General features: G+C 53.3%; 2 protein-coding genes across 4 annotated transcripts; one reads left to right on the forward strand and one right to left on the reverse strand.

Annotated features, from left to right (window-relative positions):
* Positions 1-74: 74 nt before the first annotated feature.
* CRELD1 (cysteine rich with EGF like domains 1) lies at positions 75-8,748 on the forward strand. Of its 3 annotated transcripts, none has more exons than XM_047780558.1 (11): positions 75-177; positions 700-892; positions 1,124-1,206; positions 3,764-3,874; positions 4,167-4,258; positions 5,360-5,536; positions 5,620-5,715; positions 6,645-6,728; positions 6,912-7,007; positions 7,206-7,340; positions 8,073-8,748. In XM_047780558.1, the coding sequence occupies exons 2-11, from the start codon at positions 719-721 to the stop codon at positions 8,285-8,287; spliced, it is 1,263 nt and encodes a 420-aa protein (XP_047636514.1). In that variant the 5' UTR covers positions 75-177; positions 700-718; the 3' UTR covers positions 8,288-8,748. The 3 variants fall into 3 exon arrangements, with proteins under 3 accessions (XP_047636514.1, XP_047636533.1, XP_047636523.1); XM_047780567.1 differs by lacking the exon at positions 75-177 and adding an exon at positions 190-501; XM_047780577.1 differs by lacking the exon at positions 3,764-3,874.
* Positions 8,749-9,146: 398 nt separating this feature from the next.
* Positions 9,147-16,687, reverse strand: PRRT3 (proline rich transmembrane protein 3). The gene is made up of 4 exons (XM_047780455.1): positions 16,522-16,687; positions 12,250-13,319; positions 11,885-12,040; positions 9,147-11,290 (listed from the first exon to the last, which is right to left on the reverse strand). The coding sequence occupies exons 2-4, from the start codon at positions 13,262-13,264 to the stop codon at positions 9,534-9,536; spliced, it is 2,928 nt and encodes a 975-aa protein (XP_047636411.1). The 5' UTR covers positions 13,265-13,319; positions 16,522-16,687; the 3' UTR covers positions 9,147-9,533.
* Positions 16,688-18,193: the final 1,506 nt, after the last annotated feature.

The following is an 18,193-nucleotide window of genomic DNA, read 5'->3' on the forward strand; positions in this document are numbered from 1 at the left end:
CCGTAGACGCTTCTGGTTGGCTGGCATAGAGTGACGCAATGGCACTTGGCCCGCCACTATTGGCTGTGGCGCGGGTTCCGCCCTCACAACTGCGGAGCCAGCGGAGGGTGCACGTCTTACGCAGCGGGCGGCAGCGGCGGCGTTGGGGAGGCTGAGCTGTTGGCGCCTGCGGGCTGGGTGGGTCGTCTTTTTCTCTCTCACAGCCTGCCTGGATCTGGATCCTTCCTTGCCCGCTCGTGGGCCGTGCCTCTGGCCTTTGCAGGCCTCGAACCTGACCTTTTCTCTTCATATCCGGATCCAGGCTCCTCCCCAGCCCCCAACCGGGGTTCCGGACTCCTCCTTCCAAGAACCTCCATCTGGCGTCCTCTCCCCCAGTGTTTTGGAATCTGACCTTTTTTCCCCTAATATCGCTGATCCGGCCCCTGGGAACCACATTCAGACCCTAAAACAACAGGCTGACTCCTATCCTCTTGCCAAGGATCCAAGCCACCTCCCCCCACGGTGACAGGATAACTTATTCCCACCCTGGAATTGCAGAATAGCGTCCTTTCCCCAACCATCTCCTTTCCCTCGGCCTTACTCCAGTCTAGCCTTCTTTTTAACAGATCTGGGGTCCGAGACCCACAGCACCTCAGAGCCCACCCTTTTCTTTCTCATTTGGCTCCTCCAGCGAACCTTCTCCATGTCGTCTATCTACAGGTACCCAGTCTGGGAAAAGATGGCCCCATGGCCACCGAAGGGCCTAGCCCCAGCTCTGCTCTGGGTCCTGAGCCTTTTCCTTGGCCTCCCAAGCCCAGTTTTGGTTCAGCCCTCTCCTCCTCCCCAGTCTTCTCCCCCTACTGAACCTCATCCATGTCATACCTGCCGGGGACTGGTGGACAGCTTCTACAAGGTGGGTGCACCAGTGTAATGGGAGGGGTCCAGCTACTATGGCATAGGGGTTGAGGTCTGGGCACTCTGGAATACAAGTCTTCCTGAAGTCAAGTTACGGTTTGGTTACTCACTGGTTGTATGGTCTTGAGCAAATTGCCTCTCTGTGTCCCAGTTTCCTTGTTAATGAAATACAAGTGTTAGAATGTGCCAGGCACTATACATAGCTATTCCCAACTTCCTCCATTTCCAGGGCCTGGAGAGAACCATCCGGGACAACTTTGGAGGTGGGAACACTGCCTGGGAGGAAGAGAAGTTATCCAAATACAAAGACAGGTAAGGAGGAGGCTGGAGGGGCGGGTTTATATACCTCACATCCCTATCTCTGCTCTGCTAGTGGAGGCCTGGAGACAGTTGGGGAGCACTTATTCAGCAAATATCACTGAATATCTGTAGGACAGCACTAAACAAAACAAGGAACATCCCTTCTTCAAGGAACTTACATTCTAGTAGAGGATACAGACAGTGAATAAGTAAATAAAAAATGTCAAATCAGGGGAAGAACAATAAAACAGGGTGGACAACAGAATGGTGCTCAACACATGACATTCAAACAGAGACCCATGATGAAGAAGCAAACTGTGTAACAATCAGGAAGGGATTTGGACAGTCAGTGAGACTGACTTGGTGTATATGAGAGGTGGCTGAATTTGGAGTGAGCAGAAAGGAGAGTAGTGGAAGGTGAAGACAGAGGGTCTTGAGGGCCACAAAAAGGAGTTTAGATTTCATTCTGAGTGTAGTAAAAAGTCATTGGAGGAGTTCCCGTCGTGGTGCAGTGGTTAACGGATCTGACTAGGAACCATGAGGTTGCAGGTTCGATCCCTGGCCTTGATCAGTGGGTTAAGAATCTGGCGTTGCTGTGAGCTGTGGTGTAGGTCGCAGACTTGGCTCAGATCCCGACTTGCTATGGCTCTGGCATAGGCCAGTGGCTACAGCTCCAATTAGACCCCTAGCCTGGGAACTTCCATATGCCATGGGAGCGGTCCTAGAAAAGACAAAAAAACAACAAAAAACAAAAAAAGATTTTATTTATACATTTTTTTGACTGTGCCCATAGGATGCAGAAGTTCCCAGGCCAGGGATTGAACCTGTGCCATGACACTGACAATGCTGGATCCTTAACCCACTGAGCCACCAGGGAACTTCTATTTATACTTTTAAAAGGTTACTCACAGACCTTAGGGGTCAGGGGTGGAAGAGCAAGAAGACCAGCTGGGAGGCTAGTGCACAGTCTAGGCATGACAGCAGTGGTGGGCCATGGTGAGACGAGGTCAGATAATGGGTATATTCTGCAGATAAACTGATAGGACTTGATGATGGATTCATTATGGGGTAGGAGATAGAAAGAGTAGAGTTAAAGGTGCTCACTAGGTTTTGAGACTGAGCAACTGGGTGAATAGTGGGACTGTTTTCTGAGATGGGAAAGGAGAAGGTCTAGGGAATCAGGCATTTTCATTGAGCATGTTGGGCTGAGACGTCTGTTAAACAGTCGAGTAGTTAGGTTTAGGAGTCAGGAGTTCAGGGAAGATGTAGGGCTGGAAACATGAATGACAGTCACCAGCATATAATCAGTGTATAAAGCCATTGGACAGGATGAGATTATATTGAGAGGCCTGAGCCCTAGGCCTGCTAGCTTTTCAAAGTCAAACTGAGGAGAAGGAATCAGCAAGGCTTGGAGTTAGACCAGGTTTTCAGTTCTGACCCTTTGTACCTTAGGGAAGTCACTTCACCTTGGTGATCCTCAGTTTCTTCATCTGTAAAATGGGGATATTAATACCAATTGCCTATTTCATAGGGTTGTGGTAAGGATTAAACTATGATGCCAGACTCTTTAAATATATATGATACATTTTAGGTGTATGTATATATTTACTTTTTTTTTATTGTGGTAGAATGCAGTTACATAAAATTTACCATTAGAGACATTTTATACATTCACAGTGTTGTGCAACAGTAACCATTATCTAGTCCCAGACTGTTTTCATCCGCCCAAAGATACCCCTTCCCCACTGAGCACTCATTCTCTCTTCCCCCAGCCCTTAGCAACCATTAATCTGCTTTCTGTCTCTATGGATTTACTGATTCTGTTGAAGTCATACAGTGTGGTGTTTTATATGTGGCTTCTTTCACTTAGTGTAATGTTTTCTAGGTGCATCCATCTTGTAGCAAGTATCAGTACTTCATTTCTTCTTTAGGCTTATTAATATTCTGTTGTAATGATAGATCACATTTATTCATCAGCTGATGGACATTTGGGTAGTTTATTACCTTTTGCCTATTGTGTATAGTATTGCTGTGAACATCTGTGTACAAGTTTTTGTTGAACACCTGTTTTACATTCTTTTGGTTATGTACCCAGCAGTGGAATCTTCGAGTCATATGGTGATTGCATGTTTATTGGATGAACTGCCAAACTGTTTTCCACAGTGGCTGTACCATTTTTTACTCCCATTTGCAATATAGGAGGGTTCCAGTTTCTCCACATCCTCACCAATACCTCTTATATTACATGATTTTAACCACATCTACCCAGCAAGGGTATTATATTCTGTTGTGCAGATGCAGTAACTGAGCTATCTTTCAACAAACCTGCAGGGGAGGCTTTGTCCCCATTTTACAGATGAGAAAACAGAGGTTCAGGAGAGGTTGAGTGACTTCCACCAAGGTCACACCAATAGATTTCAACCTAGGACTCTCTGACTCCCCGAAACAATACCCTTTCCATTATGGCCTGTGGCCTTTATTTTGATGTGAGGAGAGGCGGGAGGAGGGATGGTAAGGGGGGTAGGGAGGTGCTGGAGTGTGTCCCCACCACTCCTCCCTGTCTGGTCAGTGAGACCCGCCTGGTAGAGGTGCTTGAGGGCGTGTGCAGCAAGTCGGACTTCGAGTGCCACCGCCTTCTGGAGCTGAGTGAGGAGCTGGTGGAGAGCTGGTGGTTCCACAAGTGAGTGGTGGGGGCCTTCCAGGGCCAGCTGGTAAAGCAGGGGGTGGCAAGCTAGGGGCTGTGTCCTCTTCGGCCCCTTCCTCCAAACCCAGGGGTGCTAAGGACTGGATGGATGACCCAGGCTCTCTCTCTGGGCTTCAGTCTACCCACCTGCCAAATGGGGAAAGGCGTGGCTCCAGCAGCCTGGTGGGTCTTGTGCCCCAGTTGGGCCGTATCACAGATTCTCTGGGAGGTTGGGGGTGGGCAAGGCCTCTGACCCTGTCTCAGCCACCACTCTGTCTCCCTGCCTCAGGCAGCAGGAAGCCCCAGACCTTTTCCAGTGGCTCTGCTCAGATTCCCTGAAGCTCTGCTGTCCCTCAGGCACCTTTGGGCCCACCTGCCTTCGTGAGTTTTTCAAGTTCCTCTTGGGGGGTTGGAAGGGGACTGCTGGGGCAAGGGGTCCAGTCCTGGCCCTGCCCCCAACTGACTGTGTGAGCTCAGGCTGCTCAGATCACCTCTCTGGACCTCCATTCTCACTAGCTCACAGGGCTGGCAGGATGAACAGATCAGTGCAGAACAGCTCTGAGAAAAGATACGGGGTCAGACCGAGTCAGATTTGGCTGTGGTTTCTATCATGCATTTCTCATGCCTGGACCAGCCTAGGCCCCTTCCCTGGACTAAGGTAACCTTCCTAGATTCAGTCAGGTGCTTCCCTGAAGTCCCTGTTGTTACCATCTTTTTCTACACACAGTCCTGAGGCAGGAGCTGAACCTACTACCAGCCCCTTTTGAAAAATATCTCCGGAAGCTGCAGATATAAAGAGTTAGCAACAGGAGTTCCCGTTGTGGCGCAGCAGAAACGAATCTGACTAGGAACCGTGAGGTTGCGAGTTCAGTCCCTGGCCTTGCTCAGTGGGTTGAGGATCCGGCGTTGCTGTGAGCTGTGGTGTGGGCCGGCAGCTCCAGCTCCGTTTTGACCCCTAGCCTGGGAACCTCCATATGCCGAGGGTATGGCCCTAAAAGGACAAAAGACAAAAAAAAAAAAGAGTTAGCAACAGAAATGGTCAATTCAATCCTGCTGACTATACATACATACACACACACACACACACACACACACACACACACACACACACACAAAAAAAAATAGTCAATTCAGTCTTTACAAAAGAAGACATTTATAAATAGCTAGCTGTTCCACAATGGGGTACTGGTTAAGTCAATTTCATACAGTTTTATGACAATATTATGCCGTCATTAAAATTGTTTTTTCTCTGGAGTTCCTGGATGGCACAGTGGGTTAAGGATCCATTATTGTCACTGCTGGAGCTTGGGTCGCTGCTGTGGCATGGATTCAAACCCTGGCCTCGGAACTTCCACATACCGTGGATGTAGCCAAAAAGAAAAAAAAACTTTTCTTTCCAAAAATGTTTATTGATATGGGAAACATATTCTCCACATCCAGGGTTATATTTTTGATCTCACTTGGTTTGGTGTCTGCCCACAGCCTGCCCTGGGGGCACGGAGCGGCCCTGCGGTGGCTACGGGCAGTGTGAAGGGGAAGGGACTCGAGGGGGCAGCGGGCGCTGTGACTGCCAAGCTGGCTACGGGGGAGAGGCCTGTGGCCAGTGCGGCCTCGGCTACTTTGAGGCAGAGCGCAACTCCAGCCATCTGGTATGTTCGGGTAGGTAGCCAAGGGGTGTGGTGCTGGGCAGGAACTACTGGGTGCCTGTTTGCCCACCCTCATCCTTCCACCATTCCTCCCAGCTTGTTTTGGCCCCTGTGCCCGCTGCTCAGGACCTGAGGAATCAAATTGTTTGCAGTGCAAGAAGGGCTGGGCCCTGCATCACCTCAAGTGTGTAGGTGAGTGGGGCCCTGTCCTAGGTCTGGGGGCATGGGCAGGGTCTTGGGCTTGGTCTCCCATCAACACACACATCTCTGGACTACACCAACCCAGCCCTCATCCTCATAGAGATCTCAGCCTGGTTAAAAAGGCAGAAAAGTCATCAGGTACATACAGTACAGACTTAACCATTGTGCAGTGAGAGATGTCCCTGCATCTCTTAGTGTTGGTGGGGAACCAGGAAAGGCTTCTTGGAGACAGTGTCACTTGGGTCAAGTCTTGAAACTTGAGGAAGGATTAGCCAGGGGAACAAGGTTACTGAACTTGGGAAATCTGGGTTCAAGACTTAGTTTGGTCCTTGCCTAGCCATTTGTATAAACAAGGGTAAAGGCTAAACTGCTGTAAAAAAAGATCCCCAGAACTGTGGCTTACAGAATATAGAGGTTTATTTTCATTTCCTGTCACAGTCTCAAAGCCAGTGGTCCAGGCTGGCAGGCAAGCTCTGCCTTATCCTGGTCATTGAGGACTCAGATTCCTTCTCTCTTACTGTGCAGTCTTCCCCTTAGGTGTTGTCTTCCTGGTTGAGGCTGGAACACAGGCATCTCTGTGTTTTATGACCTGGCATTTGAGATGTGAGAAAGAGAAGAAAGTGCAAGGAGGAGTCCCGGGCTCATTGTTTTAAGGCCAAGCAGAAAGGGGAGCACATCGCTTCTGTTTACATCCTGTTGGCCAGAACACAATCACAAGGCCGCACTTAGCAGGTTGAAAAATGTAGTCTCTAGCTGGCCAGCCCCAAGTCCAGCGGCACCTCTGTATCTGTGTTGGTGGACGGCCTGTAGTCTCTGCCACACCATTTGAGCCTGGCAGGTCCATCCCCAACAGTCCTGGCCTTAGCTTCCCTCTAAGTGCCATAGGAATTGAAATCCCCACCCTGCTGGCCCCTTTGCAGACATTGATGAGTGTGGCACAGAGCGAGCCAGCTGTGGAGCCGACCAGTTCTGCGTGAACACGGAGGGCTCCTATGAGTGCCGGGGTGAGTGTCAGCTCCCACCAGGAAGAGTGTGGGGAGGGTAGGAGGAATGGCCCCATGCCTTCCCCCACAAACTTACACCTTCCTAGGTACCAGAACCCCCCAGCCTCAGGCTTCTGCCTGAGCTGGGCTGCCCCCTGGCCCTATAGGCAGCTCTCACCCTTGTCTCCCGGCTCCCTTCTCCAGACTGTGCCAAGGCCTGCCTGGGCTGCATGGGGGCAGGGCCCGGCCGCTGTAAGAAGTGTAGCCCTGGCTACCAGCAGGTGGGCTCCAAGTGTCTCGGTGAGTGTCCTGCTACCTAGGAGGGCCTCGCCCGCCACCATTGGTGGGTGGAATGTGGACTGGGTGTGGGAAGGAAGGGTGGCATGTTGCCTGGGACAGGACGGAAGGGTGTCAGGATGTGGGCAAGACAGAGTCCAGGGTGCCACCTGTGGGACCCTGATGGTCAGGGCTCTGACCCCCTCCTTATCCTCCCTCAAGACGTGGATGAATGTGAGACGGCGGTTTGTCCAGGGGAGAACGAGAAATGTGAGAACACTGAGGGCAGTTACCGCTGCATCTGTGCCGAGGGCTACAAACAGATTGAGGGCGTCTGTGTGAAGGAGCAGATCCCAGGTGAGCCCCAGGAGGAGGGGAGAGGAGGTGAGGCCCTCCTGAGGTGGCACGGAGACTTGACCCCACCTCTGATCTCCTAGCTGGCTTTTGGTGGCCCCCACACACCTCCCACGGTAGAAAGAAAATCAGGCTTGGCATCGAGTCATTTGCCTCTTCAAGCCTCTTTCCTCAGCTGTCCCATGGGACCAGTCCTTGCCCTGCTTCTGAGGGCTGTTGAAAGCCGTTGGACAGTCACAAGACAGTCATCTTCTTGGAGATGACAGAGGACAACCATAGTGACCACTTCCTCAGCTTCTGAGAGCGCATCACATGCTATTCCAGGCATTTTGCATGTATTAGCTTATTTCACCCCTACAACAACTCCAGTGCTGTAGGTATTATTCTCAGCTTCATTTTACATAGCGGAGGCTGAGACACAGACAAAACAACTTGCCCAGGGCCATGGGGCAAGCAGGTGGCAGAGCCAAGGTATTGAATCCAGGCAGTCCGACCCTGGAGCCTTGCCAGTACACGTGCTCTGACCCAACTCCCGCATGGCCTTGGGCAAACCTCGTCACCTCTCTGCACCTATTTCCTATTGAAGAGACAGGGATCATAACTGCCCTCTTGGAGTTGTTCCCTGCAGTGCATGATGCTGGGTGCAAGCATGCCAGGCAGGCATGGGGCAGTGATGATCAGGTGTGGGGGAGGCTCCAGGAACAGGACTCAAGTGACAGGCACTCTCTTGCTCAGAATCAGCGGGCTTCTTCTCGGAGATGACAGAGGACGAGCTGGTGGTGCTGCAGCAGATGTTCTTCGGGGTCATCATCTGTGCACTGGCCACGCTGGCTGCCAAGGGTGACTTGGTCTTCACCGCCATCTTCATTGGGGCTGTGGCCGCCATGACCGGCTACTGGTTGTCAGAGCGCAGTGACCGTGTACTGGAGGGCTTCATCAAGGGCAGATAATCCTGGCCACACCTGCAGGGTCTCTTCCCCGCCCAGGCTGCCCCTGAGGGCGGGCCTCCCTCCCGCCTGGACACTTGAGGGACTTGCTTTATTTTTGAGAGTGGGGTAAGCATCCCCTGCCCACCTTATGGAGCAGCCCAGGCACCCAGGTCTGGTCAGGTGAGGCCCCTGGGGTGAAAGGATAGCCTTTAAGGGTGGGTACCATGAGACCTTGGCCCTGGGGGACTGGGCAGGCTTCACAATGTGTGTGAATTTTTTGAAGTGTCTCCTTGTGGTGGCTGCTAGTGAGCTTTGGCCCCTACCCAGGATGTGTGTGGGGAGGGGTCCCTGCAGGGGTGGGCCCTTCACAGGCCCCTCCTGCCAGCTGCATGCTGCCAGCTCCTGTTCCATACTCACCCCCTGCCTCCCAGCCACTGATTTATTTATTCATCTCAGGAAATAAAGGACGATCTTGGAAAATGGAGAAGCTTCTGTCTTACTCCCTCCCCTCCCTCCATCCTGCCTTGGGTTGGTCTAAGCTACTGAGAGCCCTTCCACCCTTGGGAAAGTTTCCTAAAACCCTGGGAAATTGAGGGCTGTCCTGATGGAGGAGCAGTAGAGAAAGGATAGAGGAGAGGCCCTGAAGTTGAATTAGAAGAGAGGATGGAGGAACCAGGCTTAGGTGATGGGTGTGAAGAGCTGAAGACCAGATAGAGCAGATAGGTGCTCCATAAAATATTGGTAGCCATTATTACTAAAGCCTTCAAGGGTTGAATCCCCTTTCCTTTGGGAGTTGCAGTATACACAGGACTTGGAATTACTCAGATCTGGGCCCTCCTACCTCTCCTCTGTACAGGATCCTGGCATGGCCAGAGGGAGGTGTGAGCCAAGTCCTAAGGGTTTATTTCTTTGGCACAAAGAGGACAGTCTGGACAAGCGAGCCTCACCTCTACACTGGAGGAGTCTGGAGGGGGTGTCTGGGGAACCTGGACCCGGTTCCCCATTCCCAAATCCATGCATGTCCACCCTGTATTCCGTGTAAGTCACAGCCTTTGTGCAAAATACCCGCTGAAAAACAGATAATTAAAAAAAAAAAAAAAAATCCGGCACGTGTGGGAGATGGGTTCACGGCCGGCTGTCTCGAAGCTGCAATCAAGTGGAGGCCCAGGAATACTCCCAAAATGTTTTTCAAATGCTCTACTGTCCCAGTCGGTCATGCGGTGCGCGGTAAGGCCATTGAGGCTCTGGTCCTGAGTTTCTGGCCTCCTCAGAGCTCAATGGTGTCACTGGAGGCGCTGTGGGAGTCCCCGGGCTTGCAGCGAGGCTGGACCCCACTCTGGGGCTCCCCGGGCCGGGCGGGAGCAGGGGCAGGAACTGGGGCAGACAGTAGCTGCACTGTGCTGGGCAGCTCATCCAGGGGCAGACTATCCACCGACGACAGCCCATGGCGCCATGGGTTCCAGCTGATTTTGAGTGAGCCGCGTGAGAAGCTGTCCACAGAGCTGCCGGAAACCGCCCCATCAGGCTCGTCCACTACGTGCTGTGGGACCGGCCCGCGCAGGCGCACGTCGCTGAGAGAACGGCAGCGGCCGCGTAGGAGCGAAGTGCCCGCTCCCTCGAGCTCGGCGTCGGGGTGGCTGCCCCGGCGTGGCCGCAGCGCGCCCCCAGGCGGAGAGGATAGGCCGCGCAGGCCGCAGCGTTGGAAGACGCTGTCACGCACCAAGTGCTCTCGGAAGAGCGCGGCGTCGATGCTTCGGCTCAGGTTGATGGGTGATGGCGGCCGCAGGTCCAGCTCGCTCATCGACGGCGCTGGCCCCACACTGCTGCGGGACAGTCTTGGGCCACCCTGGGGACCGCGGCCCAGAGACGCAGCCGAACCCCAGGCGCCTGAACTGGGCGTGGCCGGCATCCCACCTTCCGCCGGGTTGCGGATGAGGCTCTTGCTAATATCCAAGGTACCAGCGCCAACGCCACTGGGCCCAGCATAGCAATTGTTGGGGCGCTCCGGCACTTCGCTCTTGCTCGAGGGCGTGGGGCATGCCAGGCGCAGCAACTTAGCCCAGCAAGCGTGCTCCGTGGGAGGCCTGGGCCGTGCAGCAGCCAAGGCGGCCAGCGCCAGGGCGAGCGCCCACGTCAACTCCAGCAGGCGCAGCCAGAAGTGGACACCCCACCAGGCCCACGAGAAGCGACCCACCCGTCCCGGGCCAGGGTACAGCCAGAGCGAGGCCGCCAGCTGCAAGCCGCTGGCCAGCAGCCCCAGCGCGCCAGCCACGGCCAGCAGCCTAGGACCGGGGCTGGCATCCCAGCCCCTCGGCCCGTCCAGCAGGCGGCGACGGCACAAGCAGAGCGTGCCTAGAGCCACAGCCGCGCCCCAGGCGCAGGATAAGCCCTGAACCAGGAGGTTGAGCGCAGGCCTTGCTGACAGCAGGTCTGTAGTGAGCAGCCCCACACCGTGTACCAACGCTAGCGCTCCCAGGAGGATGGGGTTCTGCAGCTGCTGTGGCAGCCCCGCGCCCAGGCCGAGCAGGGTCAGGGCTGCCAGCGCAGTGAGTAGCAAGGGGAAAGGCAGATTGTAGAGCACCAGGCCAGCACGTAAACCCAGCCGTGCCTGCGAGCCATATGGGTCGGTGAGCATGTAGGCGGAACGCAGCCCGGACGCCACCAGCACCAGCACCGCCGCCACCAGTGCCAGCCGAGGTCCCCCAGGGGCGGCTGCCAGCGAGGCCAGTGCCAACAACGCGGGCAGCAGGAATAGCACCCCCACCCCATAGACGTGCAGCTCCCAGGAAAAGCTCAGAACCCGCCGCAGAGGACCCCAGCGCAAAGGGGGTGCGGTGGCGTTGGCCGGGGGACTGGAGGCTGGGGCTGGTGCCATGGAGCTGGCAGAGGGCTCTGGAGGGGGTGGCTGGCCCAGGGCGCGCTGCGTGGTGACCCGAATGAGGCCCCGGCGTGACGTCGAGGGGGCCTGGACAGGGGGTGCTGGGGGATGGCTTTGGGGGCGCCCCGGCCACTCCTCGGCTTCATCTGCAATAATAACAATATTAAAATAGCCCTTTGACACGTGCTCTTGATTTCCATCAATCTCTGGTGTGGTGAGCAAGTTAATTAACTTTTCCAAGCACACCTGTAAAATGGGAGGGTAACAGCACCTCCCTCATTGGTGGTGGTGAGGGTTAAGTGTTTACCACAGTACCCAGCACCCAGTAAGTGTTAAACGGATGTGACCTATCATTTTTATTAACATTCCAGCAGTTCTCAACAGGGCTGCATATGAGAATCACCTGGAGATCATCTCAATCAGAATTCCTTGGGCTGGGACCTGGGTATTGGAATTTTTTTAAAAGCTCCTCTGGGATTTGTGGAAGTTGGCTAATCACTGCACTAAATATACCTATTTTACATTTTAGAATTTTCTAGCCCAGAAAGTGCAAATGACTTCTCCTGGAGTACCCAGAGAGTATTAGTTTATTAGCCTAAGTTGTTTGAAGTTGTTGGCCATTTCCTTGAAGGAGGTGTTTGACCCCATTCACTCCCCCCCCTCCCAAATATACCTCACATGGGTTCTTAGTCATCACACAGAGTCCCCTTTTTTCCCCAAAGCCCCAGCCATGCCCTCACCTGGCTGCAGGGCTCCCACAGGGCTCTCTGTTCGGTTTGTAGTTGGGCCAGGGTCCGAGGGGCCAGGGATGAGGGACTTGGGAGTGCCTGGGGTCTCCACTGCTCCTCTCACCCGCTGGGGGGAGATGGGTTCTGCTCCGTTCATTGCTGCTACTTCTGAAATAACAAAAGAAGTCATCGCTTTGCCTGACCCTCGGCATTCCCCAAAATCAAATCCTCCAGGAGGGAGGCACAATCACCCTCATTTGCCAGAATGAGGAAAATGGGACCCAAGGGACCAGAGGTCACACGGAAACTGGGGCATCTGGCTGCCCTGGAACACTGCCCCTCCCAGCCCCGCGCAGCTCCCTCACTTTGATACCTACCTGGCTTGGGCTGCCCATCAGGAGTCTCAGAGGCAGGGAGATCTGAGGGCAGGGGGCCTGGGGAGCCCCTAACACCAGGGAGGTCAACCTCTTTGGGTGAGGGACTTGAAACACTGACTCCCCAGGCCTCCCCAGCCCCAGCCTTCTTAGGGAGCTCCATGGGCAGCTCCTCAGCAGGAGGAAGGCTTCTGGCCAACGCCAGGTCTGGCTGGGACCCAGGCTCCTGCGAGGATGCCCCCTCAGCTGGGGAGACTGGGCCAACAGCAGGGGCTGCTGGATCCTGCTGGCTGAGCAGGGGACCTTGAGCTGTCTCCTGGAAGTCCTTACCCCCACCCTGCTCCTCCAGTACGGGCCTCATGATAGGGCCTACGTGAGGCACAAGAGTGTGGGGAGGGCCCCTGTGGTCCCGGGGGGATGTCTTTGAGACCCTGGTCTTGGCTTTGGCCACCAGACCCTCATCTCTAGGTGGCTGCTGTCCCACTGGGCCTTCAGGCTGTCCTGGGGTGGGAGGAACTGTGGCCATCCTGAGCTGGAGTCTGGGAGTTGTGGGGATGGAAGTGAGATGAGGGGCGCCCACTGGATAGGGAGCTGGTGCTTCTTGCTCCGAAGGCTCCTGTGAGTCAGGAGGTCCTGTCCAGCCCTGAGAACTTAGCCCTCGAGCCACCTGGATGTCATCAGGTCCTGGGAGTCCTTCTCTCTGAGCCCCATGGGCTGCTTTAGGTCCATGCAGGGCTAGGCCAAGGGAGTCTGCAGGCCCCTCAGGCCCCTTCTCAGCAGAGCTCTGGGGGCCACTGGAGTTCCAGGGACTCTCATCTCTGGGCTTCTCCCAGAGGAAGTCGAAGGCCCAGGGCTCTGGACCAACAGACCCCTTGGGCTGGGCTTCCGGGATCAAGTGCGGTTCTGAGTCCTCCAGTGGCCTGGGCAGGCCCCAGCCAAGGGCAGAGTCAGACCCCAGGGACAGCAGCAGCAACAGCAGCAGGAGGCCATACACACAGCCCTGTTGGTTCCAGGCCATGGTCCACAGATGCCTGAGCCTGGAGCTTTCAGCTTCCAGTCCTCACGGGATGAGCCTACAAAAAGGAGAGGGGGTGGCACAAGAGGGTTGAGTCTCCCATGGCTGCCCCAAGGGGGCTGGTAGGAAGGAAAGAAGCAGCCCCCTACTTTACCTGCCCCTTCCTGTTCAATTTCTTCATGCTGTCTGGGGTAATTTTTTTTTTTTTTTAAGGCTGCAACTGCAGCATATGGAGGTTCCTAGGCTAGGGGTCGAATCAGAGCTGGCTGCTGGCCTACACCATAGCCACAGCCACGCCAGATCCGAGCCAGGTCTGCAACCTACACAGAATATCCTTTTAAAACTGCATTTCAGGAGTTCCCGTCATGGCTCTGCAGAAACGAATCTGAGTAGTAATCCTGAGGACACAGATTCCATCCCTGGCCTCGCTCAGTGAGTTAAGGATCCGGCATTGCTGTGAGCTGTGGTGTAAGTCGCAGAAGCGGCTAGGATCTGGCGTTGTATGGCTGTGGCGTAGGCTGGCAGCTACAGCTCCAATTTGACCCTTAGCCTGGGAACTTCCATGTGCCTTGAGTGTGGCCCTAAAAAGACAAAAACAAAAAAAGCAAGAAAAAAACAAACCCGCATCTCTGGTCATCTCACTTGCCCTGCTTCAAAACCTTCAGTGGCTCCCTGTCTCCCTCAGGAGAGAATATATGAGCTCATCTCCTGGCCTCCCAAGGCCACACCAGGCTGTTCACCTACCCCTCAACGCCCACTGGACTGTCTAGCATCCATGCCTTTGCTCCTGCCCTTCCCTCAGGCTGGAATGCCCTCTCCCTTCTTCACTTGCTAAAATCCTATTCTTTTTTTAAAATCCCATACTCAAGGCCCAGCTCAACTATCAGAGAGGTGGAAAGGAAGAGGAATATGCCCCTGCCTTTGAGGAGGGACCTGAGTTTGAATCCCAGCTTGACGAACATTTCCTAGGTAAGTTACTTCACCCCTCTGCATCATGGTTTTTCCATCCGTAAAATAATAAAAGTACCAGCTTCAAAGGGGCTCTTACAAGACATATAACAAAATGCATTATGGACCAGGCCTGTAATAGGAGCTTAATAAGGGCTTAGAGCCCTTTTGCTTTTCCCCTTGTCCAGAAAGCTTTCTTTCCCACCAGCCCCTTAACTATTTCAACAAATAATCTGGGCACATACTGTGTGCCAAGGCTTGGGGTTAAAGCAGTGAACAAGACTTACAAGACCCTTGTCCTCGTAGAGCTGGCTGTTCTAGGTAAGAGACAGACAATGAATGATTTTAAAAAAGATGAGAACATAAAACAGGGTTAAGAGAGAGAGGGATGGGGGCCTATTTTACACAGGGGTGGCAGAAAAACCTCTCTCAGGTGACATTTAAGCTAAATGCTGAATGGGAAGGAGTCAGCTATTTGGCGATATCTGGAAAAAGCATTTGGTGGAGGGAATAGAAAGTGCAAAGACCCTTCAGCAGGAATGCAGAGCACAGCAGAGGTGGGAGAAAGGGGCAGAGGGAGATGAAATCAGAAAGGTGGAGCCTTCTCAGATGCCTGGAAAAGGCACCTGGATTTTGTTCTAAGTGTCACTCAGGAAGCCAGTGGAGATATTAAGCATGGGAGTGACAGATGTGATAAGGGTTTTAAGAGGGAGAAAAGCCAGTGTAGAAGTCCAGGTAAGATGTGATGGTGGCTTGTTCCAGCTTGACTATTTTCTTCCCTGACAGACCCCCCCCCCCAACCCAACCTTCCTGTCACACTGGTCACATAGTGTAATAATCTCCTGTCTCCCCCACCACCTGGGGCTTCTCAAAGGGCTGTGTCTGCCTCTTTCTTTATTTCTTTTCTTTTGCTTTTTAGGGCCGCACTCGCAGCATATGGAGGTTCCCAGGCTAGGGGTCCAATCGGAGCTGTAGTTACTGGCTACACCACAGCCACAGCAACGCAGGATCCGAGCCATGTCTGCGACTTACACCACAGCTCACAGCAATACCAGATCCTAACCCATTGAGCAAGGCCAGGGATCGAACCCACAACCTAGTCAATTTGTTTCTGCTGTACCACAACAGGAACTCCTGCCTCTTTTATTTCTTCACCGGCAGCCTGGCCGGTGGATGGTCCCTGAAGGCTCCCCTTCCTGACAGTCCCTATGGAGCTGGGGACGCAGGAAGGGACCCCCATGGTCAGGAGAGGGGAGACTGCAGCTGTAGGGCCACTGCCTGGGTGTTTAGGGGCTTCCTCTCTGGGAAGCAGTTGTGCTCAGAGCTCCCTGGTTCCTAATCCTTGGTGGCTCACAGACACCTTGAGAAGCTGAGGAAAACCCCAGGAGCTCTCCCCAGGGAAATGCCTAGGTTCACTGAAGCTTGTGGGTAACTTCAGGGGGATCAAAGTCCCCTTAAACCCACCCCCAACTTGAGTTAATCTCTGCTTTATTAGTTCATTCCTCAAACATTCTCCGAACCCGTGCCCTGCTCCTGGCCCAGGCTAGGTGCTGGGGACCCAAGGAGAAGCCTCAGTCTCAATGTCTGGATCACGGTGAACTGTGGGGAAGGACCCAAAGGCAACTAACGTTGCACTGGTTAATAACAGTACTCTGTGTTGAGCTCTCCCCCACTCCACCTCCTGTGCTAAGCTCAGCTGCTTGTCCTTGATGTCATCCAGCCTTCCCAACACAAGCAGATGTGAGTAGACCCATTACATAGGGGAAGAAGCAAAGTTCAGAGAGGTTGAGCAACCAGCCCAAGGTCGCACAGGCTGCAAGTGGCAATAGGAGGGGCCGGGAAACAGCAGGGGCTCATTTTACACAGGGGGGTCCAAAAAGCTTTGCAGAGGAGGAGGCAGAGAGAGGAGCCGGCCTTGTATGAAAAGCGTATGCCATCTGCTCACCACCCCCATCCAAGAGATGTAGTCATCTCTGGACGAGGAGGGGGCTGCCCAGCCCTGGGTTCCAGCTGCTGCAGACATTTTTTGGGGGGTGAGGGGAGCCTGGTTCCTCCCTGCCTCTGGGCCTGGAGGGAGGCCGCCCTGGGGGCAGGGCGAGGGCCGCTGCAGGGCACCTGCCAGGAGCTGGTCCATCTCGGGTTACCTCTCCTTTTCCTCCATCTCCTTTCCCCTGGCTCCGCGCCTTCCCGCAGTGTCCCGGGTGGGGGTGGGCGCTGGTGCAGGCTCTGTCGCTCACGCTAGAGAGGGGGGCTGTAGGCCATGCTCCCCGCTGGAGCCCCGCCATCGCCCCCTCCCTAGTCCAGCTCCTCACCTGGGCGCCGAGCTGGCAGCCCCCGCGTTCACCTTGCGCGCGTCCCTGAAGCCGCTCGCCGCTCCGCATCCTCCGAGATGCTCAGACTTGGCTAACAGAGCCCGGCGCAGCCGATCGAGGAGCCCGCCCACAGGAGCGCCAGCCCCGCTTAACCCTTTCCCCTTAGGGGTGGATTCTTCTCCCAGTCTTGACCTCCCTTCTCTCTGAGATCCTCAGGGCTAAGAGAGGAACCGAGGTCACGTCCGATGGATGTGTAAATCACATCCGCTGGCACCTCTGAAAATGGAGCAGCCAATCTCTGTTTGCATACCTCCGGGGACGGGGAACTCACTTCCTTTGTATATCTAGACCTATCTAGGGATACATACATACTACATATGGACCTGTAGGTGAATCCCACCTACAGGTTGATGTGTATCCTTCAGTTTTTTTCCAAGGCACAGTCCCATATATGTTTTAAATGGGAATGAGGTCATACTGTACATATTGTTCTATAACTTGCCTTTCCCCCCTTCACTTTGCAATATATCCTGACACATTTTCCATGTACATTTCTACAGATCCATTTCATTTCTGGTATTCACTATGGAGAATTGCAGCATATGATCAGCATGTCATTTTTATTTATCCAATCATTGAGGTTGGACATGTAGGTTGCTCCTAGCCTTTTGCTGGCAAGAATACGGAGGCAGGGACATTCTCGCATAGACATTTTGGTGCACATGCACTAGCGTACCTATCAGATAATTTCCTACCTAACGAGGCATGGTTAGGTCTGTGGGTCTGCACGTTTTCAGGTCTGCTTGTCAAAATGCTCCAGGCCCCTCTTTGGATGCTATGAGGTCTAAATGTCCACCGTTAGATTAAACACATTAAGAGAAATCCACACAAGGCATACATGAGGCCATTAAATACGATATTGAACCTTTAATGGCATGGAGACATGCCTAGAGTAGATTGTTGTCTATTTATTTAAACTTCAGCCATTTGAATTATAAAACTAATGTATGCTGATTGTCCCAATTCAAGCAACATAGAAATGTTCACAGAACATGTAAACTCTCACCCTTGGCCTCTTCAGCTTGGCCCCCCAGATATGCCCAATGTTAACACCATGCTCTTTGCTTTGCATCATATATATATATATGTGTGTGTGTGTGTATATATATATGCATGCATTTTCTATAAAAATGGGATCATACTCTGCCTCTTATTCTAGAACTTTGTTGTGGCTTAAGCAGATATATGTTGGAAATATTTTGAAGATTATACATCCTAGCTCCACCCTTTCTTTCAATTAGCTGCACAGTATGGCATGATAGAGATGTGCCATCAGTTTCTCAAACATTCCCAGTATTCTCCTACTGATGAGTAATTTGGTGGTTGACAGCTTTTTTTTTCCCTCCTAGAAACAATACTGCAATAAGCATACTTACATACCGATACTCTAAATTCTCTCAGGTAATTATTTGTATGATCCCATTTTTATTAATATCTGTTTGCCTCTCTCTCTCTCTCTCGTCCATCCCTAAGTATTAGAAGATAAACAATGGCTGATGCAATTTTTATCAATTTCACTTTTCTGCCTTTGTTTTTTTGGTTTTTTTTTGCCCTCACCCAAGGCATGTGGGAGTTCCTGGGCCAGGGATTGAACCCATGCCACGGCAGCAAC

Source organism: Phacochoerus africanus, chromosome 1, assembly GCF_016906955.1.
Source record: "Phacochoerus africanus isolate WHEZ1 chromosome 1, ROS_Pafr_v1, whole genome shotgun sequence".
In the NCBI taxonomy this organism is placed as follows: Eukaryota; Metazoa; Chordata; class Mammalia; order Artiodactyla; family Suidae; genus Phacochoerus; species Phacochoerus africanus.

What these genes read in the sequence shown, in the direction of transcription:
- CRELD1 (XM_047780558.1), top strand. Translation starts at nt 719, where the DNA reads ATGGCCCCATGGCCACCGAAGGGCCTAGCCCCAGCTCTGCTCTGGGTC. An exon ending in GAGAGCTGGTGGTTCCACAA is followed by an intron (nt 3,875 to 4,166) that starts GTGAGTGGTGGG and finishes TCCCTGCCTCAG; the next exon opens with GCAGCAGGAAGCCCCAGACC. An exon ending in CTTTGGGCCCACCTGCCTTC is followed by an intron (nt 4,259 to 5,359) that starts GTGAGTTTTTCA and finishes GTCTGCCCACAG; the next exon opens with CCTGCCCTGGGGGCACGGAG.
- PRRT3 (XM_047780455.1), bottom strand. Translation starts at nt 13,264, where the DNA reads ATGGCCTGGAACCAACAGGGCTGTGTGTATGGCCTCCTGCTGCTGTTG. An exon ending in TGATGGGCAGCCCAAGCCAG is followed by an intron (nt 12,041 to 12,249) that starts GTAGGTATCAAA and finishes TTGTTATTTCAG; the next exon opens with AAGTAGCAGCAATGAACGGA. An exon ending in TGTGGGAGCCCTGCAGCCAG is followed by an intron (nt 11,291 to 11,884) that starts GTGAGGGCATGG and finishes TTATTATTGCAG; the next exon opens with ATGAAGCCGAGGAGTGGCCG.